Source organism: Neoarius graeffei, chromosome 24 (genome assembly GCF_027579695.1).
Source record: "Neoarius graeffei isolate fNeoGra1 chromosome 24, fNeoGra1.pri, whole genome shotgun sequence".
Taxonomy (NCBI): domain Eukaryota; kingdom Metazoa; phylum Chordata; class Actinopteri; order Siluriformes; family Ariidae; genus Neoarius; species Neoarius graeffei.
Window position 1 is genome coordinate 15337263 of NC_083592.1, and position 21864 is coordinate 15359126.

General features: G+C 41.4%; 1 protein-coding gene across 1 annotated transcript in view; it reads right to left on the bottom strand.

The window, feature by feature from the left end:
* Positions 1-11105: 11105 nt before the first annotated feature.
* The window catches only part of tmem119a (transmembrane protein 119a), a 29799-nt gene continuing 19040 nt past the window's right edge, over positions 11106-21864 (bottom strand). The window contains exon 2 of the mRNA XM_060907617.1: positions 11106-12365. Coding sequence (XP_060763600.1) covers positions 11681-12352 — 672 coding nt within the window. The 5' untranslated portion in view covers positions 12353-12365 and the 3' untranslated portion in view covers positions 11106-11680. The remainder of the gene's footprint in view (positions 12366-21864) is intronic.

The following is a 21864-nucleotide window of genomic DNA, read 5'->3' on the forward strand; positions in this document are numbered from 1 at the left end:
AAATGGATTTTGTGTTGAAAATTTAAAAGATGCATTGATCATGCTTGGACAGAAGTTAAAAATGCAAGACATCAAATGACAACAAGGGGGCCATATATCACTTGAGAGAATAAACAGCCACCAGTCAAAACATTTCCAAAGAGGACTGAAAGATTGAAAGAGCCAAACTGAGAGTGTATTCAGTTCAAGGCTAAATCTTAGAGGCCTGTTCTCAGAACAACATGGAACACCGGCTCTCATAATGGCCTTCTGAAATATTGATTGAATTTTGTATAGCAGATTGTGTGTGACAGACAATAGGGTCCTTTCTGCAGCATTGCTTTGGCCAGAACAGTGCTGAGACACTTATCAGTGCCAAGACTTTACTAACTGCGTGTCTACAGCTGCTTAAAGATCATAGGCAATGGTTTTCAATTTATGCACATTTGAAACTTTATATGTTAAAAAAACCCTCTGTAATTTTCTTCTGGTCCCAAGAAGTATTGTTAATAAGTAATAATTAAAATAAGTTAGTGCGGATTGCAGCGAATTTCTGTTCGGCAATTTTCGTGACCACTCAGTGCGTGACGTCATTCAAGACAAACAAACCACTTGAGTTGAGTCCACTTCTGTTTACATGCATTGCCGTTCGGCTTGAGTGCAGACGTGCGTTCAGGAATTTCCAAAGAAAAACCATGCCTTATTGTTGTGCAGTGAACTGTAACAACGGGACCGGTTCAGGAAGAATTTTTTACCTTTTTCCAAGAGAGGAGAAGAGGCGGAGAGAGCGGGTTGGCTTTTTCCGAAAGAGGAGACGAGGCGGAGCGAGCGGGTTGGCTTTTTCCAAGAGAAGAGACGAGGCGGAGCGAGCAGGTCGGCTTTTTCCAAAAGAGGAGACGAGGCGGAGCGAGCAGGTTGGCTTTTTCCGAAAGAGGAGAAGAGGCAGAGCGAGCGGGTTGGCTTTTTCTGAAAGAGGAGAAGAGGCGGAGCGAGCGGGTTGGCTTTTTCCAAAAGAAGAGACGAGGCGGAGCGAGCGGGTTGGCTTTTTCCGAAAGAGGAGACGAGGCAGAGAGAGTGGATTGTGCGCGTGAAGCCAGAGGGTTGGCTTTTTCCGAAAGAGGAGAAGAGACGGAGAGAGTGGATTGTGCGCGTGAAGCCAGAGGGTTGGCTTTTTCTGAAAGAGATGAAGAGGCGGAGAGAGTAGATTGTGCGCATGAAGCCAGAGGGTTGGCTTTTTTCCGAAAGAGGAGAAGAGGCGGAGAGAGTGGATTGTGCGTGTGAAGCCAGAGGGTTGGCTTTTTCCGAAAGAGGAGAAGAGGCAGAGAGAGTGGATTGTGCGCGTGAAACAAAATCAAGCAGTCAAAGAAGAAACGGACCAGCAACGCTCAAGCAAAAAGGAGAAGATTGCAGGTAAACATTTTTACCTTTGCTTACAATTGACAAGTCAAGAATCCTGAGGGATCCTGTACAATCATTGTGGAAATGAGACAAAGAGATATTTCCTCGCTTAGAGTCGGCTATAAATGGTATAATGCCGCGGATGGCAGGCTAATGTGGCCTACTGGCGCACTGTCAAGTAATCGTTACCTTAACCCACTCTGGAGGGCGGTTTAATTATGCTTCAAAAGGGCTCTTATTTAGTATTACGACAAAAGTAAGAATTTATCATGTTTGGGCGCGAGTCTTGTTGAGGTCCGGGGTCACCGCGATCAGAGTCGCTGTCCAATTCCAAGGCTGCACGGTCAAACCAGTGAGCCACATTTACCGATTGCTTTGCAACGGCCATAGGTTCATACATACTGTATATGGTTTCACCTCTCGATATTCAATTTGGAGACTTCCTACTTAAAATTGCTATCGCTTTCAGACATTTTACACAACCTCTCACAACCAAAGTCCGTACACGTGTGCTCGGTTCGCAAGTTAACACAGAACTGCTCCCAGTTTGTTTGCCTTGAATGACGTCATGACGACTGTCCCCTGGCGGTAAAAGTGTGCATAAGTGAGATGTAAACAAACCTTCGGAACTTGCGCAAACCAGTATATTTCAACCGTTTTATTCAATTTTAGGGTGCAAATTAGACACCAGGAAGATTGAATTTGCTTTTTGGGTCATTCTTCTAGACAATAAAGTTGATATTCTACGTTCCACCTCCGACCCTTGCCTATGACCTTTAACGTCAAAAGCTCATATCTTCCACTCTGTTGTTGCATTTTTCTTTTTGTTAAAATACATTTGTGGTATTTCACTAAAATCTGTCAGATCTCATTTCATTATCTCTAGCCACTTTATCCTGTTCTACAGGGTCGCAGGCAAGCTGGAGCCTATCCCAGCTGACTACAGGCGAAAGGCGGGGTACACCCTGGACAAGTCGCCAGGTCATCACAGGGCTGACACATAGACACAGACAACCATTCACACTCACATTCACACCTATGGTCAATTTAGAGTCACCAGTTAACCTAACCTGCATGTCTTTGGACTGTGGGGGAAACCAGAGCATTCGGAGGAAACCCACGTGGACATGGGGAGAACATGCAAACTCCGCACAGAAAGGCCCTCGCCAGCCACGGGGCTCGAACCCGGACCTTCTTGCTGTGAGGCGACAACGCTAACCACTACACCATCGTGCTACCCACAGGGCAAGCTATTACAAGCTATTACTTATTACTTAGACAGCTGCATTCATGATTCTAATTTCTCTGAATACCAAATAGGGCATGCAGAAAAGTTACAACACTTCAGTTGAAGAAAAAAAAAACCACATACACACACAAAACTTAATCATACTGTTTTATTGTCTGTCCTTTTTGTGGCTACTGCCTCATAGAAGCGAAGCGAGGCAGTAGCCACTATGTTATCATGTTGTAAGAATGTAAGAATGAGTGTAACAATAGCGCACTGCACATGTGCATAAGCAATACAATCACCAGAATGGCGAATCGTGATCTCATGATACGAACAACTGATCTTGCATTATCAAAGGTACACAAGAACTAGTGGTGAACCCACTATGTCATCGTGTTGTAAGAATGTAAGAATGAGTGTAACAAAAGCAAAACTTTGTAACCAATCAGCACTTATCCTGATCAAGTTTGATTACCCGTTCTACTTCTTGATAAACTTCGGAACCAATCAGAACCAGAGATGAAATAAGAGAAACCTCATTATACAACCCCGATTCCAAAAAAGTTGGGACAAAGTACAAATTGTAAATAAAAACGGAATGCAATGATGTGGAAGTTTCAAAAATCCATATTTTATTCAGAATAGAACATAGATGACATATCAAATGTTTAAACTGAGAAAATGTATAATTTAAAGAGAAAAATTAGGTGATTTTAAATTTCATGACAACAACACATCTCAAAAAAGTTGGGACAAGGCCATGTTTACCACTGTGAGACATCCCCTTTTCTCTTTACAACAGTCTGTAAACGTCTGGGGACTGAGGAGACAAGTTGCTCAAGTTTAGGGATAGGAATGTTAACCCATTCTTGTCTAATGTAGGATTCTAGTTGCTCAACTGTCTTAGGTCTTTTTTGTCGTATCTTCCGTTTTATGATGCGCCAAATGTTTTCTATGGCTGAAAGATCTGGACTGCAGGCTGGCCAGTTCAGTACCCGGACCCTTCTTCTACGTAGCCATGATGCTGTAATTGATGCAGTATGTGGTTTGGCATTGTCATGTTGGAAAATGCAAGGTCTTCTCTGAAAGAGACGTCATCTGGATGGGAGCATATGTTGCTCTAGAACCTGGATATACCTTTCAGCATTGATGCTGCCCATGCCACACACACTAATGCAACCCCATACCATCAGAGATGCAGGCTTCTGAACTGAGCGCTGATAACAACTTGGGTCGTCCTTCTCCTCTTTAGTCCGAATGACACGGCGTCCCTGATTTCCATAAAGAACTTCAAATTTTGATTCGTCTGACCACAGAACAGTTTTCCACTTTGCCACAGTCCATTTTAAATGAGCCTTGGCCCAGAGAAGACGTCTGCGCTTCTGGATCGTGTTTAGATACGGCTTCTTCTTTGAACTATAAAGTTTTAGCTGGCAACAGTGGATGGCACGGTGAATTGTGTTCACAGATAATGTTCTCTGGAAATATTCCTGAGCCCATTTTGTGATTTCCAATACAGAAGCATGCCTGTATGTGATGCAGTGCCGTCTAAGGGCCCGAAGATCACGGGCACCCAGTATGGTTTTCCAGCCTTGACCCTTACGCACAGAGATTCTTCCAGATTCTCTGAATCTTTTGATGATATTATGCACTGCAGATGATGATATGTTCAAACTCTTTGCAATTTTACACTGTCGAACTCCTTTCTGATATTGCTCCACTATTTGTCGGCGCAGAATTAGGGGGATTGGTGATCCTCTTCCCATCTTTACTTCTGAGAGCCGCTGCCACTCCAAGATGCTCTTTTTATACCCAGTCATGTTGACCTATTGCCAATTGACCTAATGAGTTGCAGTTTGGTCCTCCAGCTGTTCCTTTTTTGTACCTTTAACTTTTCCAGCCTCTTATTGCCCCTGTCCCAACTTTTTTGAGATGTGTTGCTGTCATGAAATTTCAAATGAGCCAATATTTGGCATGAAATTTCAAAATGTCTCACTTTCAACATTTGATATGTTGTCTATGTTCTATTGTGAATACAATATCAGTTTTTGAGATTTGAAAATTATTGCATTCTGTTTTTATTTACAATTTGTACTTTGTCCCAACTTATTTGGAATCGGGGTTGTAACTTCGTAGCATCGGAAGATAATCAGCAGATAATCAGAAGAAAAGATAAACAAAATTCACCTCGTGGTTCGCCAAGGCTCCTGATTCGATATCAAGTAAGTGGTGTTCATTTTAAGAAAATTCACCTTTTGATTATCACAGCTTTTGTTTGGTCCTTCTTAAAGGTCAAATGAAAGGTTTTGTAAGTTTGTTTAAATTTTTGGCAGATACGGTATATTGAAAAGCTGATATCAAACTTCTGTGAGCCGCTTTAATTTTTTTATTTTAATTTTTTTATTTTACAGTCTTTGTGAAACAAAATGTGCTCATTAGCACTAAATAATGCTTCTAAGACAATTCATGAACAAGTGCTTTCTTACTGTTTTGAAAATAGATCTAGTTCACAGCACTGTATTTTGAACAAAAACACAGTAAACAAAATTGGTAACCAAAATACTACGAGCCCTGATGCTGCTCACAGCTTGGTGATGCTTGCAAGAGATGAGGTGAATATAATTGAGAACATGTATATATGCTATATTTACTGTATGGACATGGGATTAGAAAACAACTTTATTTATAAGCATTCGCCACATGGACCCATAGGGTACCTATTTTTGTAATTTGTACTTGGATTGGACAATTTGTGCTAAGTATATTATATCTACTTTTAGTTTCTCCTCCAAAGACATTTTGGGGTGAAAAACCCCCAATCCGGGCGGCACGGTGGTGTAGTGGTTAGCACTGTCTCCTCACAGCAAGAAGATCCGGGTTCAAGCCCCGTGGCCAGCGAGGGCCTTTCTGTGTGGAGTTTGCATGTTCTCCCCGTGTCCGTGTGGGTTTCCTCCAGGTGCTCCGGTTTCCCCCACAGTCCAAAGACATGCAGGTTAGGTTAACTGGTGACTCTAAATTGACCGTAGGTGTGAATGTGAGTGTGAATGGTTGTCTGTGTCTATGTGTCAGCCCTGTGATGACCTGGTGACTTGTCCAGGGTGTACCCCGCCTTTTGCCCGTAGTCAGCTGGGATAGGCTCCAGCTTGCCTGCGACCCCGTAGAACAGGATAAAGCAGCTAGAGATAATGAGATGAAAACCCGGATGATCACGGATGATGGTGTCACAGATGATGGTGTCACGGATGATGCGTCAGCAAAGTGGGATGAAAAATCTCAGCCCAAATGAAGCTTGAATCTTGGGAGTGTTTCGCTCTGTCACAGACAGGCTGCATCCATGACAAAAAAATCATCCCGAGCTTCACTTCTCTTCTTCATACCATTCTATAATATGAAGGGGGTTTAGCTCTGATAGCTCATTCATATGAAGGGGGCTTATTAGTAAAAATGCTTGGGAAAAAAAATCCCACCTTTTGGTGAAGCTGTTTCATCTCCCACTGAAAAAATGAGAAAAATCCAACCTTTAATTGAAAAATTTATTCAGAGAAAAACAAATCCTTCATCAAGAAATAATTATTTTCAACAAAAACACACGCGACTATTATTGGCATCCTTGCATTGGATACTTTGTACACCCTCCTTTTGCCAGTAAAACAGCCCCGAGTCTCTCCTATAACATTTTATAAGGTTGGAGATACAGAGCAGGGCGTCTGAGCCCATTCCTCTTTACACAATCTCTCCAGATCATCCAGAGTCCTCGGCCCTCTCTTGTGCACAGGTTTTCACTAGGGTTCAGCTCAGGGGACTGAGATGGCCAGGGCCGAAGCTTGATTCTGTACTCAGTGAACCATTTTTGTTGATTTGGACATGTGCTTCAGATCATTGTCCTGCTGGAAGATCCAATGATGACCCAGTTTTAGTTTCCTGGCAGAGGCAGCCAGATTCTGATTTAAAATGTCCTGGTATTTCATGGAGTCCATGATGCCGTGTACCCTAACAAGGTTTCCAGGGCCTTTGGAGGAAAAACAGCCCCAAAACATCACAGAACTTTCACCATATTTTCCAGTTGGGATCGGGTTCTTTTTTATTATAGCTGTCCTTCTTTTTACACCACCCCACCTTGAGTGTTTACCGCCAAAAAGCTCCATTTTTGTTCCATCAGACCAGAGAACCCAGTTCCAGTCAAAGTTGTAGTAGCATTTTGCAAACTTCAGGCGCTTATGTTTGTGGTTAACTGACAGAAAAGTCTTTTTTCTGGCACCTTCCAAATAATCTGTTGGCATGGAGGTGGAGTCTGATGACGGTTTTGGAGATTTGTAAACCACAAGATTTTCTTTTTCTTGTAATTCACCCACAGTGATCATTGGGGATTTTTTGTTTGCCTCTCTTACCCTCCTCCTCGCTGTATGTGGAGGAAAAATAAACTTGGCTCCTCTTCCAGGCGAGTTTATAACAGTTCCAGTTGGTGTCCACTTTTTTATTATTGCCCTAACAGTAGAAATGGACTTTTTCAGGCGAGGAGCTATTTTTTATAACCATTCCCTGACTTATGAAGGTCAACACACTTCTCCCTTATTTAGTTTGTCTCTTAGGCCAAACAAAATAATATATGTGTTTCCTGTTTCCTGGGTTTTCAAAATAGGGTAGGTAGGTAGCAGTGGCGGCTGCTGGTTTTTAAAACAGGGGAAGCCCATTTTACACATTCATCGTAAAACCTGTAGGCCGGATATCAAAGCATAGAAAGGTGTGCCCCATTAGCATAGTGAACTAGACAACCCTACCTAGTGGCAGAAAGTATTTTTGCTTGTACATTTCATGTTATAGTCTGGCTTGCCAGGCTAGTGCCTCATATCCTTAATCAAAAATATCAAACATCCAAAAATCACTGGCTATTCAACGAAGAGCCTTGAACATCATACCCTGATATGCAACACAGAGTCTTTAACACAACACCCAGCTGTGCAACACATCCTTGAACATCTTCTGCAACACAGTCTGGAAATTCATAACCAGGTAGGCTATGCAACACACAGAACCTTGAATATTATACCCAGGTATAACCTATAACACAGAGCCCACCATTCTCTTAACATTACTGAACAATATACACACTTCAGATTCATGAACATGAACACTATTTATACACAAATTCTGCCCTCCGCTCCTTTTCCAGAAAATGGTCTGTGACCCTGTTATACCAGCTGGTTGTGCTTTCCAGAGACTTTACCAATTTCTGTTAGCAGCTAGCACTGCAGATCCCAATAAGGCTCAAGCTAGCCTACAACCAGATTGAACTACAAATGAAATAAACGAGTGAATTCACGAATGATCAAACTGATAGAATGGATGAAAGTTAACGGAGCACAACGAGTAATATTTACATTTATTTACAGAGTAATGTACAGAGACATCAATGAGAAGAACCGTGTATATGAAAAGAAATTCGGACAGCACTTTGGCACACGACTACACTTTCTCAACATCCGCTAGGGACTGACTGATCATGCTTCCGTGTTCCTTGCCGAAGTACCGCCCTCCTCATGTCTTTCAAACACTACCTCCAATAATCCTTTATCAGTCCGGCTTCTTGTCCCTCCCACTGTCTCGTTTAGTCCCAGAGAAGCCCGGCTTCCCTGGAAGTGACGATTTTGTTGATTTTAACCAATAACAACTAGCCGAAATTGGCTGTTCAGAGCCATCTCATAGACTGCAGCGGATACCCGGCTGCCAGTCAGTGGTGCCAGATACTGCTGACGTTTTCCATCCCAAAATATGTTCAAAACCCGCCAAAATGCACTTAAAACCGCCCAATCTGGCAACACTGCTGCCGGTCCATAGAGCCCATTGAAATAAGAAAGGTTACAGCCTGGCAGCAAAGGTGATTCTCGTAGCGAACTGCAAGTTCGTCAGACATCACTCAAATAAGTTACAGGATAGTTATGAACATAAATACAATCTTGGGCATATATTATGTTATGCAAGTTATTGTTTTAATGAGAATTCAACGTCATAGACGCCGCAGTTTGGGGAGAGAATTTTAGGGGAAGCTCAGCTTCCCTTGTTGTCTCTGAGAAATCGCCCTTGGTAGGTAGGGAAAAAAAATTTGTTTATCGCAAAAGTTTACGACAAATTTTCTAGGGTAGGTAGGAAAAAGTGAGAAGTTTCCTTTGAAAACTTTTTTTGCAAAATACTCGTTAAACGTTTGCAACTGATCCCAGAATGTCAGAACTGTGTGATTTGTTGTAGGAAACAATGTTGTAGTTACTCTATAGTTCTTCATTTGGAAATATTTTTAATTGTTGTGAATATCTTTTGCATTGCAATAGGCTGATTTGACAAGCAAACATTTCTGTCCACTGTGTTGCTTTTTGTTCCGAGGCGAACCTCCATTTTATAGGCACCCGAAGAATTGATGAAATATACTGCGCATGTGCAAGCAGTCATTTACATCCGACCCTTCGAGGCATGAACACAAGGGTGGCCAGTTTTTCTACTTAAAAATCTAAGATAACCATCATTGTAACGCTAGCAAGAATACGCAGCATTGTTCAGCTATGTATTCGATTGCATCTAATGGTGACCCCTGTCTAGAAATGCCTACGAAATTTGGTTTTGCTGTGACCTTCGGTGTCTGAGTTATAAACGTTTAAAGGTGGGCTGGAGCCATGGATCAAATCAAAACTTAAGTCGCTGAGCAGCGCTTGCACGGTGGCGAATGACCAGCCGTGGCACCATCCTACCAGGCCGTGCCCGTGCTGGTTTGAAAGGACTGGGGTAGAGGGAGGTGCGTGTTGGTTGTCAATTTACTCCTGACGGGCCTCGTGTCTTTCGGCAAATATCGAGTGGTTTATGACACGCCCTAGTGGTTCTCGTTTGACTCGCCAGGTGGCTGCCAAGCAGGTAGGGTTGGGCGCGAGAAATAATTTGTTTATTGTGGTCATAAACAGTTGAAGGGTCACAGTGTTTTTACAGGGTCGGTTGGGTAACCAGAAACACATATATTATTTTGTTTGGCCTTATCCTTCCCATGTTGATGGATGACTAAGGGAATTTGGCCTCTGTGTCACCTCATATTTGTTCCCCAGTTAATTAGGAAGTCATGGATTACAGCTTGAAAGTTCCTACACACTCCAATCAACTCAAACATACTGTACAATTTAAATGGAAACATGCTTCAGGTACATTGTGTTCAGTATAATTTCCAGGGGTGATAAATAATAGTTGCATGTGTTTTTGTTGAAAATAATGATTTCTTGATGAGGGATTTGAATAAATTTTTCAATTAAAGGTTGGATTTTTCTCATTTTTTTAGCATGAGATGAAGAGACTTCACCAAATGGTGGATTTTTTTTCTCACCCTTTTAACTAATCTTTACAAGGAGTGACAATAACTGTGCAGTCCACTATACTGTATATAGCATTTGATGTCGTTACATATTAGACTGGTCAATGATAATTGAGCCTATTTTTTTTTTTTTTACACAATAAAGACAAAAATGCGTCACAGCTGACAAAATGATTTAATGCAACATGTATCACAAAGTGTACTTATAACTGAAATAACAGATTGACAGAAGCCACTTAACAAGACAATACAATTTTGAATACACTAAATATTCAATGAAAAGGCACTGATAAAAACAAGATAATGACTGTTGGTTAGTTTATGGTATTCCGTACAGGAATAAAGGTGTAAACAGAATCCAGTAAGTTGTGTACAAAAGCATGTTTCCTGACTGCTCAAGGTTTTATCCTTCGCATTTTAAACAACTGAAAATAAAATGCACCACACAAGGGTAGATATTGAATATTGAGACCTTTTTTTCGCATATTAATGATTTCATGTAAATGGTAGTGTAAAGTCAGATTTTTATTTTTCAAGTCACAAGCTACAAACTGAAAGGCAAAGCACACATTTAAAAGCAGATGAGTCTTAAAATAATTACACATGGATTAAGACTGGTTATACCACAGCGCGGTTGAATTCTTGAATCTGATTGGTCAGAAGATGTTGACTGATTTTCTATAAAAGCAGCTCTGGCAGTAATTCCAGCTGCAAATCACAAGTTTGTATTAACGCACTCTTTCAAATACAGTGTTGCTTCTATAGTAGCAACTCTTTCACAAGGACTTTGATAGTGGATGCTGCGTATAATCTAAAAGTAGATTCTACTTATAATCTACTTTCGGATAGTCGTATAACTATCCTGGGATAACTTCAGGATAGGTGACTTTGTGCTTTGTGGGTTCTCAGTAAAGTGAACAGCTACTTTCTTTTTTGGTCTTGTATCATTTTAACAGCCAGAAATAGAGAAGCTGCTGAGGGAATAACATGTAGCTTATAATATGTAGTTGCTACTAACTTGTTTCATGAATATTCCAAAACATTAAATGTAACTATAAATGGACAAAAAGTACAATATGTGGTTAATTAATATTTGAAAAAAAAACACAATTCCATGGTAATAAGATGAATTAAACACTTCAAGACCTGCTGTTATATATCTTTAAAAAAAAAAAGAACTTCGAGGTGATAACAGTAGCTCGGCTGCATCACTCTACCCTGTCACTGATTATTTTCCTGTTCCAGCACACCCACCCCTAAGGGTTTTATTCCTTATTCAATCATCCACCTTGTTTTTGGTAACGAATACCTGAGACAGGAAATGATTTCTAAAAGAATAAACTTGCTCATTTCTTTTTATTTTATTTTCCAAATTTGATGATACACATATCAAGGCTGTTATTCAGTGAAATGAAGCCAGAGAGCAATCATTATCACTAGCATGATGATTGATACGCTATTAAGCAGAGAACATTTTCAATAACAGAAAGGATGTTACCTTTCTATTGGAGTGTAAGTTGGTGTATAAAACATTAATCGTATCCCCTTTAAATTCAGCTCAACAAATTGCTTGGTAGAAGGTTGCATAACTGACATTCCAGAAGCAGAAGGTCCCGTATCTGAATTTCCATCCAATGAATGAACAGGAGATGTATCGGAACATTACAGCAACAAGTCCAAATCCACAAGTCCTTTGTAGAGAGGCATTCCTCAATAACTCACTTGTTTTCTCAGTGTGAGGTTTGGTTTGATTTCCTCAAGTGGCAAGTGCACACAAGTGCCTGGCCATTACCTGCTGTGGACGTACTTGGCTTGGGCTCCTCCTTCTTCTTTTCTTCTTCCTTCTGCACTTCAACTTCCTCCACATCTTCTGCTTTCTGAACCTCCTTTGGTTTTGGTCTTGGATCTTTGCCTTCTTTATCACCCACTAGAGCTTTAGAAGGAGAACGTTGGTAGCTTGTAGTGGCACTATGGGGCTCCATCAGGCTTTGCTCCTCCCCCTTACTTGGTACAGTCATGTACTTCCTTGGTACTTGTTTCTTGGGTGGATAGTAGGCTTCAAGTTTGCGCTTGTGGCTCATGGCTGAGGCACAACAAGCAATGAAGATGATGACAATTAGCAGCGACATCACTACCATAATGAGGAGCATGTTGTCACGCAAAAAGTCCACTACATCGTGAAGCAGGAATTGCTTGATGCGGATGAAGGTGGTGGTGATGCTAAGCATTGGTGTAGGTGAGGGTGGAGGTATGTGGGTGGTGCGGGACGTCGGGAAAATCAGTTCCCGTTCATCTCCACTGCCCTCCACTGACATATTAAAAGGAAATGCCATAGTAGAGCAGCTCCAGCTCCAAAAGGCAATGAGGAGCACAAAGGCTAGACGTGGACACATGGATGACATGGCAGTGTTACACCTGAAAGAAGAAAAAGATACATCAATCAAGGTATATTCAAGCGAGAGATATTAGAAAATTGCATTATTAAAGGTGCTGACTGTAAAGTCATTTGAAATTTGTTTTATTATGTATGGCATTTTCCTATGTCTTGCAAGAATAATATCATGCGGATGAGATGTGACCATTTTGATGTGCTGAGGGTCGCTTTGCTCCGTTGTGGGACTGTTTTACTACCTCTTGAGGTAAACAGTATGGCCCTACAAAAACAGCCAGACACGAGGAGCTTTAATTAATTAGCATAACTATGGGACTGGTGGCGGCACGGTGGTGTAGTGGTTAGCGCTGTCGCCTCACAGCAAGAAGGTCCTGGGTTCGAGCCCCATGGCCGGCAAGGGCCTTTCTGTGTGGAGTTTGCATGTTCTCCCCGTGTCCGCGTGGGTTTCCTCCGGGTGCTCTGGTTTCCCCCACAGTCCAAAGACATGCAGGTTAGGTTAACTGGTGACTCTAAATTGACCGTAGGTGTGAATGTGAGTGTGAATGGTTGTCTGTGTCTATGTGTCAGCCCTGTGATGACCTGGCGACTTGTCCAGGGTGTACCCCGCCTTTCGCCCGTAGTCAGCTGGGATAGGCTCCAGCTTGCCTGCGACCCTGTAGAAGGATAAAGCGGCTAGAGATAATGAGATGAACTATGGGACTGCGTCAAACCAAAATGGCAACATGCGGAAAACATTGTGACACTGCATTGACCTCGGAGAGTTTTGAGTCACAGGGATGTAATTTGTGGTTGACATTCATGAATAGATCCATGAAACAAAAGACAAATATATCTTTTCTCTGTTACTGCTTTTGTGTTCTTATTTCTTTCTCTGCAAGATCAAAACATTAGGTATAAAACTCCATACTCGCTACCCTGGAGTCGAGCCCATGCATTCTCAGGCTAAGGCAGCTAAGCGCTAGTTAGAATGATTTAGTTATCTGTCCAGAAAAATGACATGTCAGCTAACCTTGCTCTATCTTGCAGTTGCACTCACTAGGCAGTCTTTCCTTTTCTTTTCCGAACGGAGTCCGCCATGTTTGCCCACACCGACTTGTGTCGGTGGTCACATGATATTGTTGCTCACTTGCTTTGGCAATCTCCAGAATCATAAAACGCGGGACGCCTTTTATCTCGGCAAAACATTTGCACACAGGATACATGCTGTGCAGCAGCAAAACATCTCGAAACTCCAACAGCAACAGAAATAGAACATTTTTGACTTCCCTATTCTCATCCAGAGGCAAGGTGGCCAAGTGGTTAGAGCGCTTGACTGTCAAGCAAACGGTCCCTGGTTCGAGCCCCGCCTCGGACGGTGATCTGGGGCTCGAGCAGTGAATGGGGACCTGGTGGAAACACTGGGGAAGTTAAAGGCGGCGAGGAAAGGAACTGGCCACCCTACCTCACCATGTCGACGGCCTAGACAGAGTGTGCTCTCTAACAGGCACTCCCCAACGTATGTACGAAAACGTGTATGGGACTCTTTGACTTTTGATTCTCATCCATTCCGTGCCTAGATACACATCACCTCATCTTTGGGGGGGGATCTTAACTTATCTGTCAATTCCATACTCGACAGATCGCGCTCAAGAAAATTAACTCAATCCAAAGCAGCTAAATGTTTGTCTGTATTCACAGATCAAATTGGCAGTGTGGATGTGTGGCGTTTTTACCACCCGACAGCAAAAGAGTTTTCATTTTATTCCCAGGTTCATCAAACATACTCTCAAACTGATTACTTTTTCCTTGAAAAGATTTTATTACCCTCAGTGAAACAATGTGAATACTCATTGATAGTTATTTCAGATCATGCCCCCCTTTTATTAGACTTGGAACTAGTCTCTAAAACTAAAAGCCACTCAACCTGGAGATTAAATACTGGGCTATTATCATCCGACAAATTTTGTGAATTTATCTCTGACAAGATTTCACTCTTTCTCGAAATTAACAAATCTGTCTCTACATCACCTTCTCTCCTGTGGGAAACCCTCAAGGTAGTAATACGTGGAGAGATTATCTCATATAGCGCCAGGATACGAAAGGGTGAAAAACAAAGACAACTTGAACTGGTGGAAGCAATTCTTCAAATTGACAGACAACACTCCACTTCAGCCAATCCCACTCTCCAGATGGAGAGACTTAAATTGCAGACTGAATTTGACCTCATTTCCACAAACAAAGCGGAGTTGCTTTTAAGGCGTACAAAAGGCACTTACTATGAATATGGAAACAAGGCTAGTCGGTTACTAGCACAGCAACTAAAACATCAATCCTCCTCCCAATTCATCACACAAATTCGTAAAATCCCCCAAACTTTAGTTACAGACCCAATCGAGATAAATAATATTTTCGCTTCATATTATTCTGATTTATATAAATCAGAATCCTCATCAGACACTACCTCAATGAACAAATTCTTAGATAACTTAGTTTTCCCTTCAGTTGATACTAATTCCAATAATACTCTAGATGCTCCTCTTTGCTTGGAAGAGGCGAAAGCCAGTCTTAAATTAATGCAAAGCGGCAAGGCACCAGGCCCAGACGGCTTCCCATCCGAATTTTACCAGAAATTTTCTGATCAACTCGCTCCCATGTTATTGGATATGTTTAATGACTCCTTTGAACTCAGCACCCTTCCTCTGTCCTTGACTCAAGCATCAATATCACTTATCCCAAAGAAAAATAAGGATCTTGAAGATTGCAGCAGCTGGCGTCCTGTCAGTTTGCTCAACAGTGACATTAAGCTAAGACCCTCGCCAGCCGCCTCGATCCCTGCCTACTAAGCATCATCTCAAAAGACCAGACTGGTTTTATAAGGGGCAGGCAGCTATCCTCAAATATATGCCGTCTGCTCAATATAATACTGTCGAAACCTGAATCGCAAGACCCTGAAATGGTCATTTCTATGGATGCGGAAAAGGCTTTTGATAGGGTGGAGTGGAATTATTAATTTTAAGTTTTATATAGGTTCGGTTTCGGTCAAAATTTTATCTCGTGGATTAAACTGCTATACAGCGCCCCAATTGCTAGTGTAAGAACTAATTCAACACAGTCCGACTTCTTTCCTTTAACACGCGGCTGCCGCCAAGGATGTCCGCTATCACCATTGCTGTTCGCCATTGCGATTGAACCACTTTCCATTGCCCTTAGGAGTTCACCGCTTTTTACCGGTGTCTATGGACCCTTTTCACGTGACGTCACGACAAACGCGGCCGCCATTTTGGACATGTACTACCAGTAGTTTACCACAGCCAGCATTGAGGAACGGCAGCAAAGAAAGTATTTTCAGCAAGACTTCCATCATGCCACTATATTGTTGTGCACCTGGATGTAGTAACCATCAACAAACAAGGCAAGGGTTATCATTTTATCGGATCCCGGTAGATGCTGACCGACGGAGAAGATGGATAGCGGCACACCAACGCTTGTGTAGTGACCACTTTGTTGGAGGTAAGACGAATAAAATTAGCCAGAAAAGGCATTACATTGCTGTTAACATTCTGTGGCGGCAAGTGTGTAACCAAATAGGTTAAAATAACCCATTGTAACCTCTTTGTTCTTCTGTAGTAGCTATTAGCTAACGACATTAGCTAGCGTTGTGTTCCTTTGCTGTTGGTAGACTGTAGGACAGATCAGAGGCAGTGCCCTACAAACAGCGCTTAATTTGAGGGGGAGCAAGCCGGAGCGCGCTCCGGAACCTCGGGCGTTGGCTCCGGCAGCTATTTACACTGGATCCGGTGAGCCGACACCTCTTTTGACTATGTAACAAAAAAAAAATAATAATAATTAAATAAAAAAATGCAAGTTTATTTAGTGTTAATGTCTGATTTTGATATCTGTCTTGTTGGTGATTTCTCTCATGAAACGACATCCACAAAATATCTGCAGATGAACTTAATTTGCAGTGTTATTACAAAATATGCCCAGAAGCGCAGCGCTGTGCCCCCCTCTTTTTTTCCGCACCGGAGCCGCTCATCCTCTGCGCTCCGGGACCTCCCACTTTACAAATTAAGCACTGCCTACAAATAAGTGTTCAAAATAAGAGGAACATGTATTTGTCTCTTAAATCCAGGCCGTTCCCTGTAATCTGTAACAACGGTTGGAGAAAGTAATGGCAAATAGTGAGTGCACAAACCATAGAAGGGAAACTGTACACAGCGCCAGGGCAGTGTGATGGTATGTCTACTGTTAGATTGTGTTAGCTTATCAATGAACACACTCGTCACTCGATGAGTTTCACGTCTTTACGACGGATACTTAAATGTGTGTTAGGTATTATTGTTGCAGTCTAAGCAGTCATTGTAGCAGCTAGATGAGCGAGAACCGAAAGGGTCTGTGCCATAAACCGTTATTTCTGTACGGCGTTGCTAATGTGTCGTTACTGTTGTTATTTCTCCCTCTGCTCGCCCTGTAAATGCCCTACGTCGCTGTATAGCGAAGGTGTTTTCTGCATCTCGCTCCTTTTTCTTGTATGTTCTCCGTTTGTCGCCTTCCTCGCATTCAAACCAATTCGAGCCGAAGTCCACTACATGTCCAAAATGGTGGTCGCGTTTACGAAGGTCACGTGACTGAAAAGGGTCTATAGGAATGGGACTGAGCACAGAGTATCACTTTATGCTGATGACCTCTTACTCTATGTCTCAAGTCCCACTGTCTGCACCAACAAGATTCTGGACATTTTACACACATTTGGTTCCTTTTCTGGTTATAAATTGAACATTAATAAAAGTGAATGCTTCCCTCTCAATAATGCAGCAAAACGGATCCCGGCTCAAGCACTACCATTCCGCTTAGCCTCTTCTAGTTTTCAATATCTAGGCATTAATATCTTGAATAGTCTCCCTTTGCTGTATGAACATAACATTGTGGAACTGGTTAAAAAGGTTAAATCAGATCTACTACGCTGGAATGTCCTCCCATTGTCGCTTATAGGTAGAATCAATTCTGTCAAAATTAATCTCATTCTCATCATCTCATTATCTCTAGCCGCTTTATCCTTCTACAGGGTTGCAGGCAAGCTGGAGCCTATCCCAGCTGACTATGGGCGAAAGGCGGGGTACACCCTGGACAAGTCGCCAGGTCATCACAGGGCTGACACATAGACACAGACAACCATTCACACTCACATTCACACCTACGGTCAATTTAGAGTCACCAGTTAACCTAACCTGCATGTCTTTGGACTGTGGGGGAAACCGGAGCACCCGGAGGAAACCCACGCGGACACGGGGAGAACATGCAAACTCCACACAGAAAGGCCCTCGCCGGCCCTGGGGCTCGAACCCAGGACCTTCTTGCTGTGAGGCGACAGCGCTAACCACTACACCACCGTGCCGCCCGTCAAAATTAATGTCCTACCAAAATTTTTATTTCTTTTTCAGTGTTTATCTATATACCTGCCCAAAGCATTTTTCAAGGAATTGGATAAGATTATTTCACATTTCATTTGGGCGGGGAAGAATCCAAGAGCAAAATAATCAATTTTGCAAAGAACCAAGGATGAGGGTGGCCTTGCTCTGGCGGATTTCAGGGCATACTATTGGGCAGCCAATTTGCAAAAAATCTATACCTGGTATAACTCTCCCCCCCCCCAGTACAGATTGGTGTCAGATGGAAGCCTACTCATGCAGCTCCATTTCTTTATCAGCCTTAATATGTGCTCCTCTGAATGCACAACCTTCTAAAGTCACCTCCAACCCAATTGTTTTGTCTACTATTAAAATCCTGAAACAGTTTAAACTGTACTTCAAAATCACCTCCCTTTCTACATTAATGCCCATCTGTGAAAACCATTTATTTACACCCCCAGCACTTGACTCAACTTACACTCTGTGGAAAGAGAAAGGGCTGGTGAAGTTTGATCAACTTTTTAATAAGGACATTTTTATTTCCTTTGATGACTTACGAACTAAATTTGCCCTTTCACAAGCTCATTTATTTAGATATTTGCAAACCAGAGATTTTGCTCATTGTAATTCCTAATTTTGTAATTTCCTAACTTCCCCCACAAACCACCCCGTACTCTCATTGATGCAATTCTGTCTCTTCCTGCAGTCCGTGGGTTCATTTCGATTGTGGTAAAATTAATTTTGTCATCACTATCATCCCCTCTGGCAATTAGGAATTCGTGGGAAAAGGAGCTAGGTGATACCTTGTCAGACGAATGGTGGCAAAGGGCCCTTGACAGGGTTAACTCCACCTCTTCTTGTGCCAGTCTGACATTAATTCAGTTTACGGTTCTACACAGGATACATTTTTCCAAAGCCAAACTTAAAAAACTTTTTAATACAAGTGATACATGTGACAGATGCTCTCTGTCACCAGCCAGTCAAACACATATGTTTTTTTCCTGTCCAAGATTAAGCTCATTTTGGTCCTCTTTTTACAATACTTTTTCACAAGCTCTAAACAAACCGGTGCTTTCGAGCCCTTTAACTTCCATCTTTGATGTGCCTGAAGATTTCACACACTTCACCAACAGGGAAAACAATTCTATCGCTTTCGCATCTTTGGTAGCCCGTAGACGTATTTTACTTCATTGGAAGGATAAGAATCCTCCCTCCCCTAACTCTTGGCTAAATGATCTAATGTCATTCCTATACTTAGAAAAAATCAAGTACAGTATTAGGGGGTGCGCCGACAAATTTTATAAAACTTGGAATCCCATTCTTTCCTTGATCGATTCCACTCCTTCTTTAGATGATTAATGATTATGATGGATGGTGCTAATTAAGATGGTATATGTGTGTGTGTGCATGTGCATATATATGTATATATCCTGTCAGGATTCTGAAAAAAGCCAGTGATTGTCTTTGATTCGATGTAATGGTGGTTGAGCTCCAGGCATAACATATACTGGTACATGTTGTTTAAGTTAACTAAAAAAATTTTTCAAGCATTTTGGACTCCTCTAAATGTTCCTTTTTATTTTATTTTGTTTTTGGTTGGTTTAGCTACTGTTCACCCCTCCTGCTTTTTTTTTCTTTTGGGTGGGGAGAGAGTTGTGTTTGCTTATCAGCATTATTACTCATTGTTATTTGATTAAGTTATGTAAATGTGACTCTCTAGGTAGGGGAAGGGAGTTGTCGGTGTTCTAAAAGGGGGAAAAATGGGTGAAATGTATCCTTTCTGATTGAACATGGACTGTATATTGGCAACCCAATAAAGATATATATGTTAAAAAAAAGAAATCGAACATTTTGCCCAGAATTCAACTTTGCAGTCAGAACCATTAACTTAGCAAGCATCCAGCATCCCCATTCACCTATCCCCCTTTTTTACACTACCGTTCAAAAGTTTGGGGTCACTTTGAAATGTCCTTATTTTTGAAAGAAAAGCACTGTTCTTTTCAATGAAGATCACTTTAAACTAATCAGAAATACACTCTATACATTGCTAATGTGGTAAATGACTATCCAGTTATCATGTATATCAACTTTTTATTCTGTTGACCAATGGACTCTGTTAATGTGCCTTTTGCCAGTTGTCTTTTTTTTTCCTTTCCCCTTTTCTGAGGGCCACAATGGAAGTTTGTTTGTTTGTTTGTTTGTTTGTTTGTCTGTGTTCTCCTGGGCAGTGCATTATGTATTTTATATACCGTACATGTACACTACCATTCAAAAGTTTGGGGTCACTTTGAAATGTCCTTATTTTTGAAAGAAAAGCACTGTTCTTTTCAATGAAGATCACTTTAAACTAATCAGAAATACACTCTATACATTGCTAATGTGGTAAATGACTATTCTAGCTGCAAATGTCTGGTTTTTGGTGCAATATCTCCATAGGTGTATAGAGGCCCATTTCCAGCAACTCTCACTCCAGTGTTCTAATGGTACAATGTGTTTGCTCATTGCCTCAGAAGGCTAATGGAGGATTAGAAAACCCTTGTACAATCATGTTAGCACAGCTGAAAACAGTTGAGCTCTTTAGAGAAGCTATAAAACTGACCTTCCTTTGAGCAGATTGAGTTTCTGGAGCATCACATTTGTGGGGTCGATTAAATGCTCAAAATGGCCAGAAAAATGTCTTGATATATTTTCTATTCATTTTACAACTTATGGTGGTAAATAAAAGTGTGACTTTTCATGGAAAACACAAAATTGTCTGGGTGACCCCAAACTTTTGAACGGTAGTGTATTTCTAAGTGTCAAATCTGTCTTTCTTGAGTCTTTACATAAACAGTGGGCACAGAACAAAAACCAGTAGATACACATCGTTTGTTAGATGATTTTTGCCATTCTCTGAAAACGGGAAGTGTAAGCAATGCTTTGCGGCTTCTCTGCTTCCTCTCTGTCTTTGTAGACCAATGCTTGGCCTTTTAGATGAGAGAAAAAGTGAATATTATTGAACAGAGATGGAAAAACTACAAACAACGGCAGCAAACCTGCTCCAAATCTAATACCTCAAAATGTAATGATAAAACAGTGGAAATTACAAAACAAAATGTGGAGTCACAAATCAAACATGTTTAAAGATTATATTTATTCATCAGAATTAAGTTGTGAGTAACGAAGCACTGTTTGAAGAGCTCAATCTGATCGAGTGACTTCATTTGTGTGTCAAATTTCAAGTCAAGTTTTAATTCGTCAAATAATATTCAACCTTCAACCTTGACCTAACCTCCTTCTTTCAAATTTCATCTCAAGAGGCCAGAAGTGTTCAATTCAAATTTCTAAAGGTCCAGTTTAATAAAATTCCTTGTTTGAAAAGTCTGGATAAGTGACCGTCATGACTGAATGGTGACAAGAGTTGCCTTTAATCATGAGTTAGCTTGATCATTAGTGATGAGTTCATGGCTAATAATCAAATAAAACAAAACATGATACCGTCTCACAGCTTCAGGATCCCGGGTTTGATCCTGGTATTGGGAGACTGTCTGTTCTCAGGTTTTCTCTCAAAAACAAATCAGTCAATGGATTAGCCAAGATAATTTGCCCTAGGTGCAAATGTGTGTGTGCGCGCGCATGATGCACCGTGATGGACTGGCACCATTTCAGGGTGTATTGCCACCTCATACCTAGTGTTCCCATGATAGACTCCAGATCTACCGAAACCCTGCTAAAGATAAAGCCCTGGACTGAGTGAATGAGTGAGCTGTTTTAATTTTAACCTTACTTTACAAACAAAAGAGCATTTCAAAATTAACTAAATTAGTTCTTAATTAGTTCATTTAACTTTAAGTATAGTACCAGTCAAAAGTTTGGATACCCCAACTCTACTCATTCATAGGTTTTTCTGTATTTTGGCTATTTTCTACATTGCAGAATAAGACATCAAAACTATGAAATAACACATGGAACATACACAGATCAGCCATAACATTATGACCACTGACAGGTGAAGTGAATAACATTGATTATCTCATTACAGTGTGGTACCTGTCAAGGGGTGGGATATATTAGGCAGCAAGGGAGCAGTCAGTTCTTGAAGCTGATGTGTTGGAAGCAGGAAAAATGGGCAAGCGTAAGGATCTGAGTGACTTTG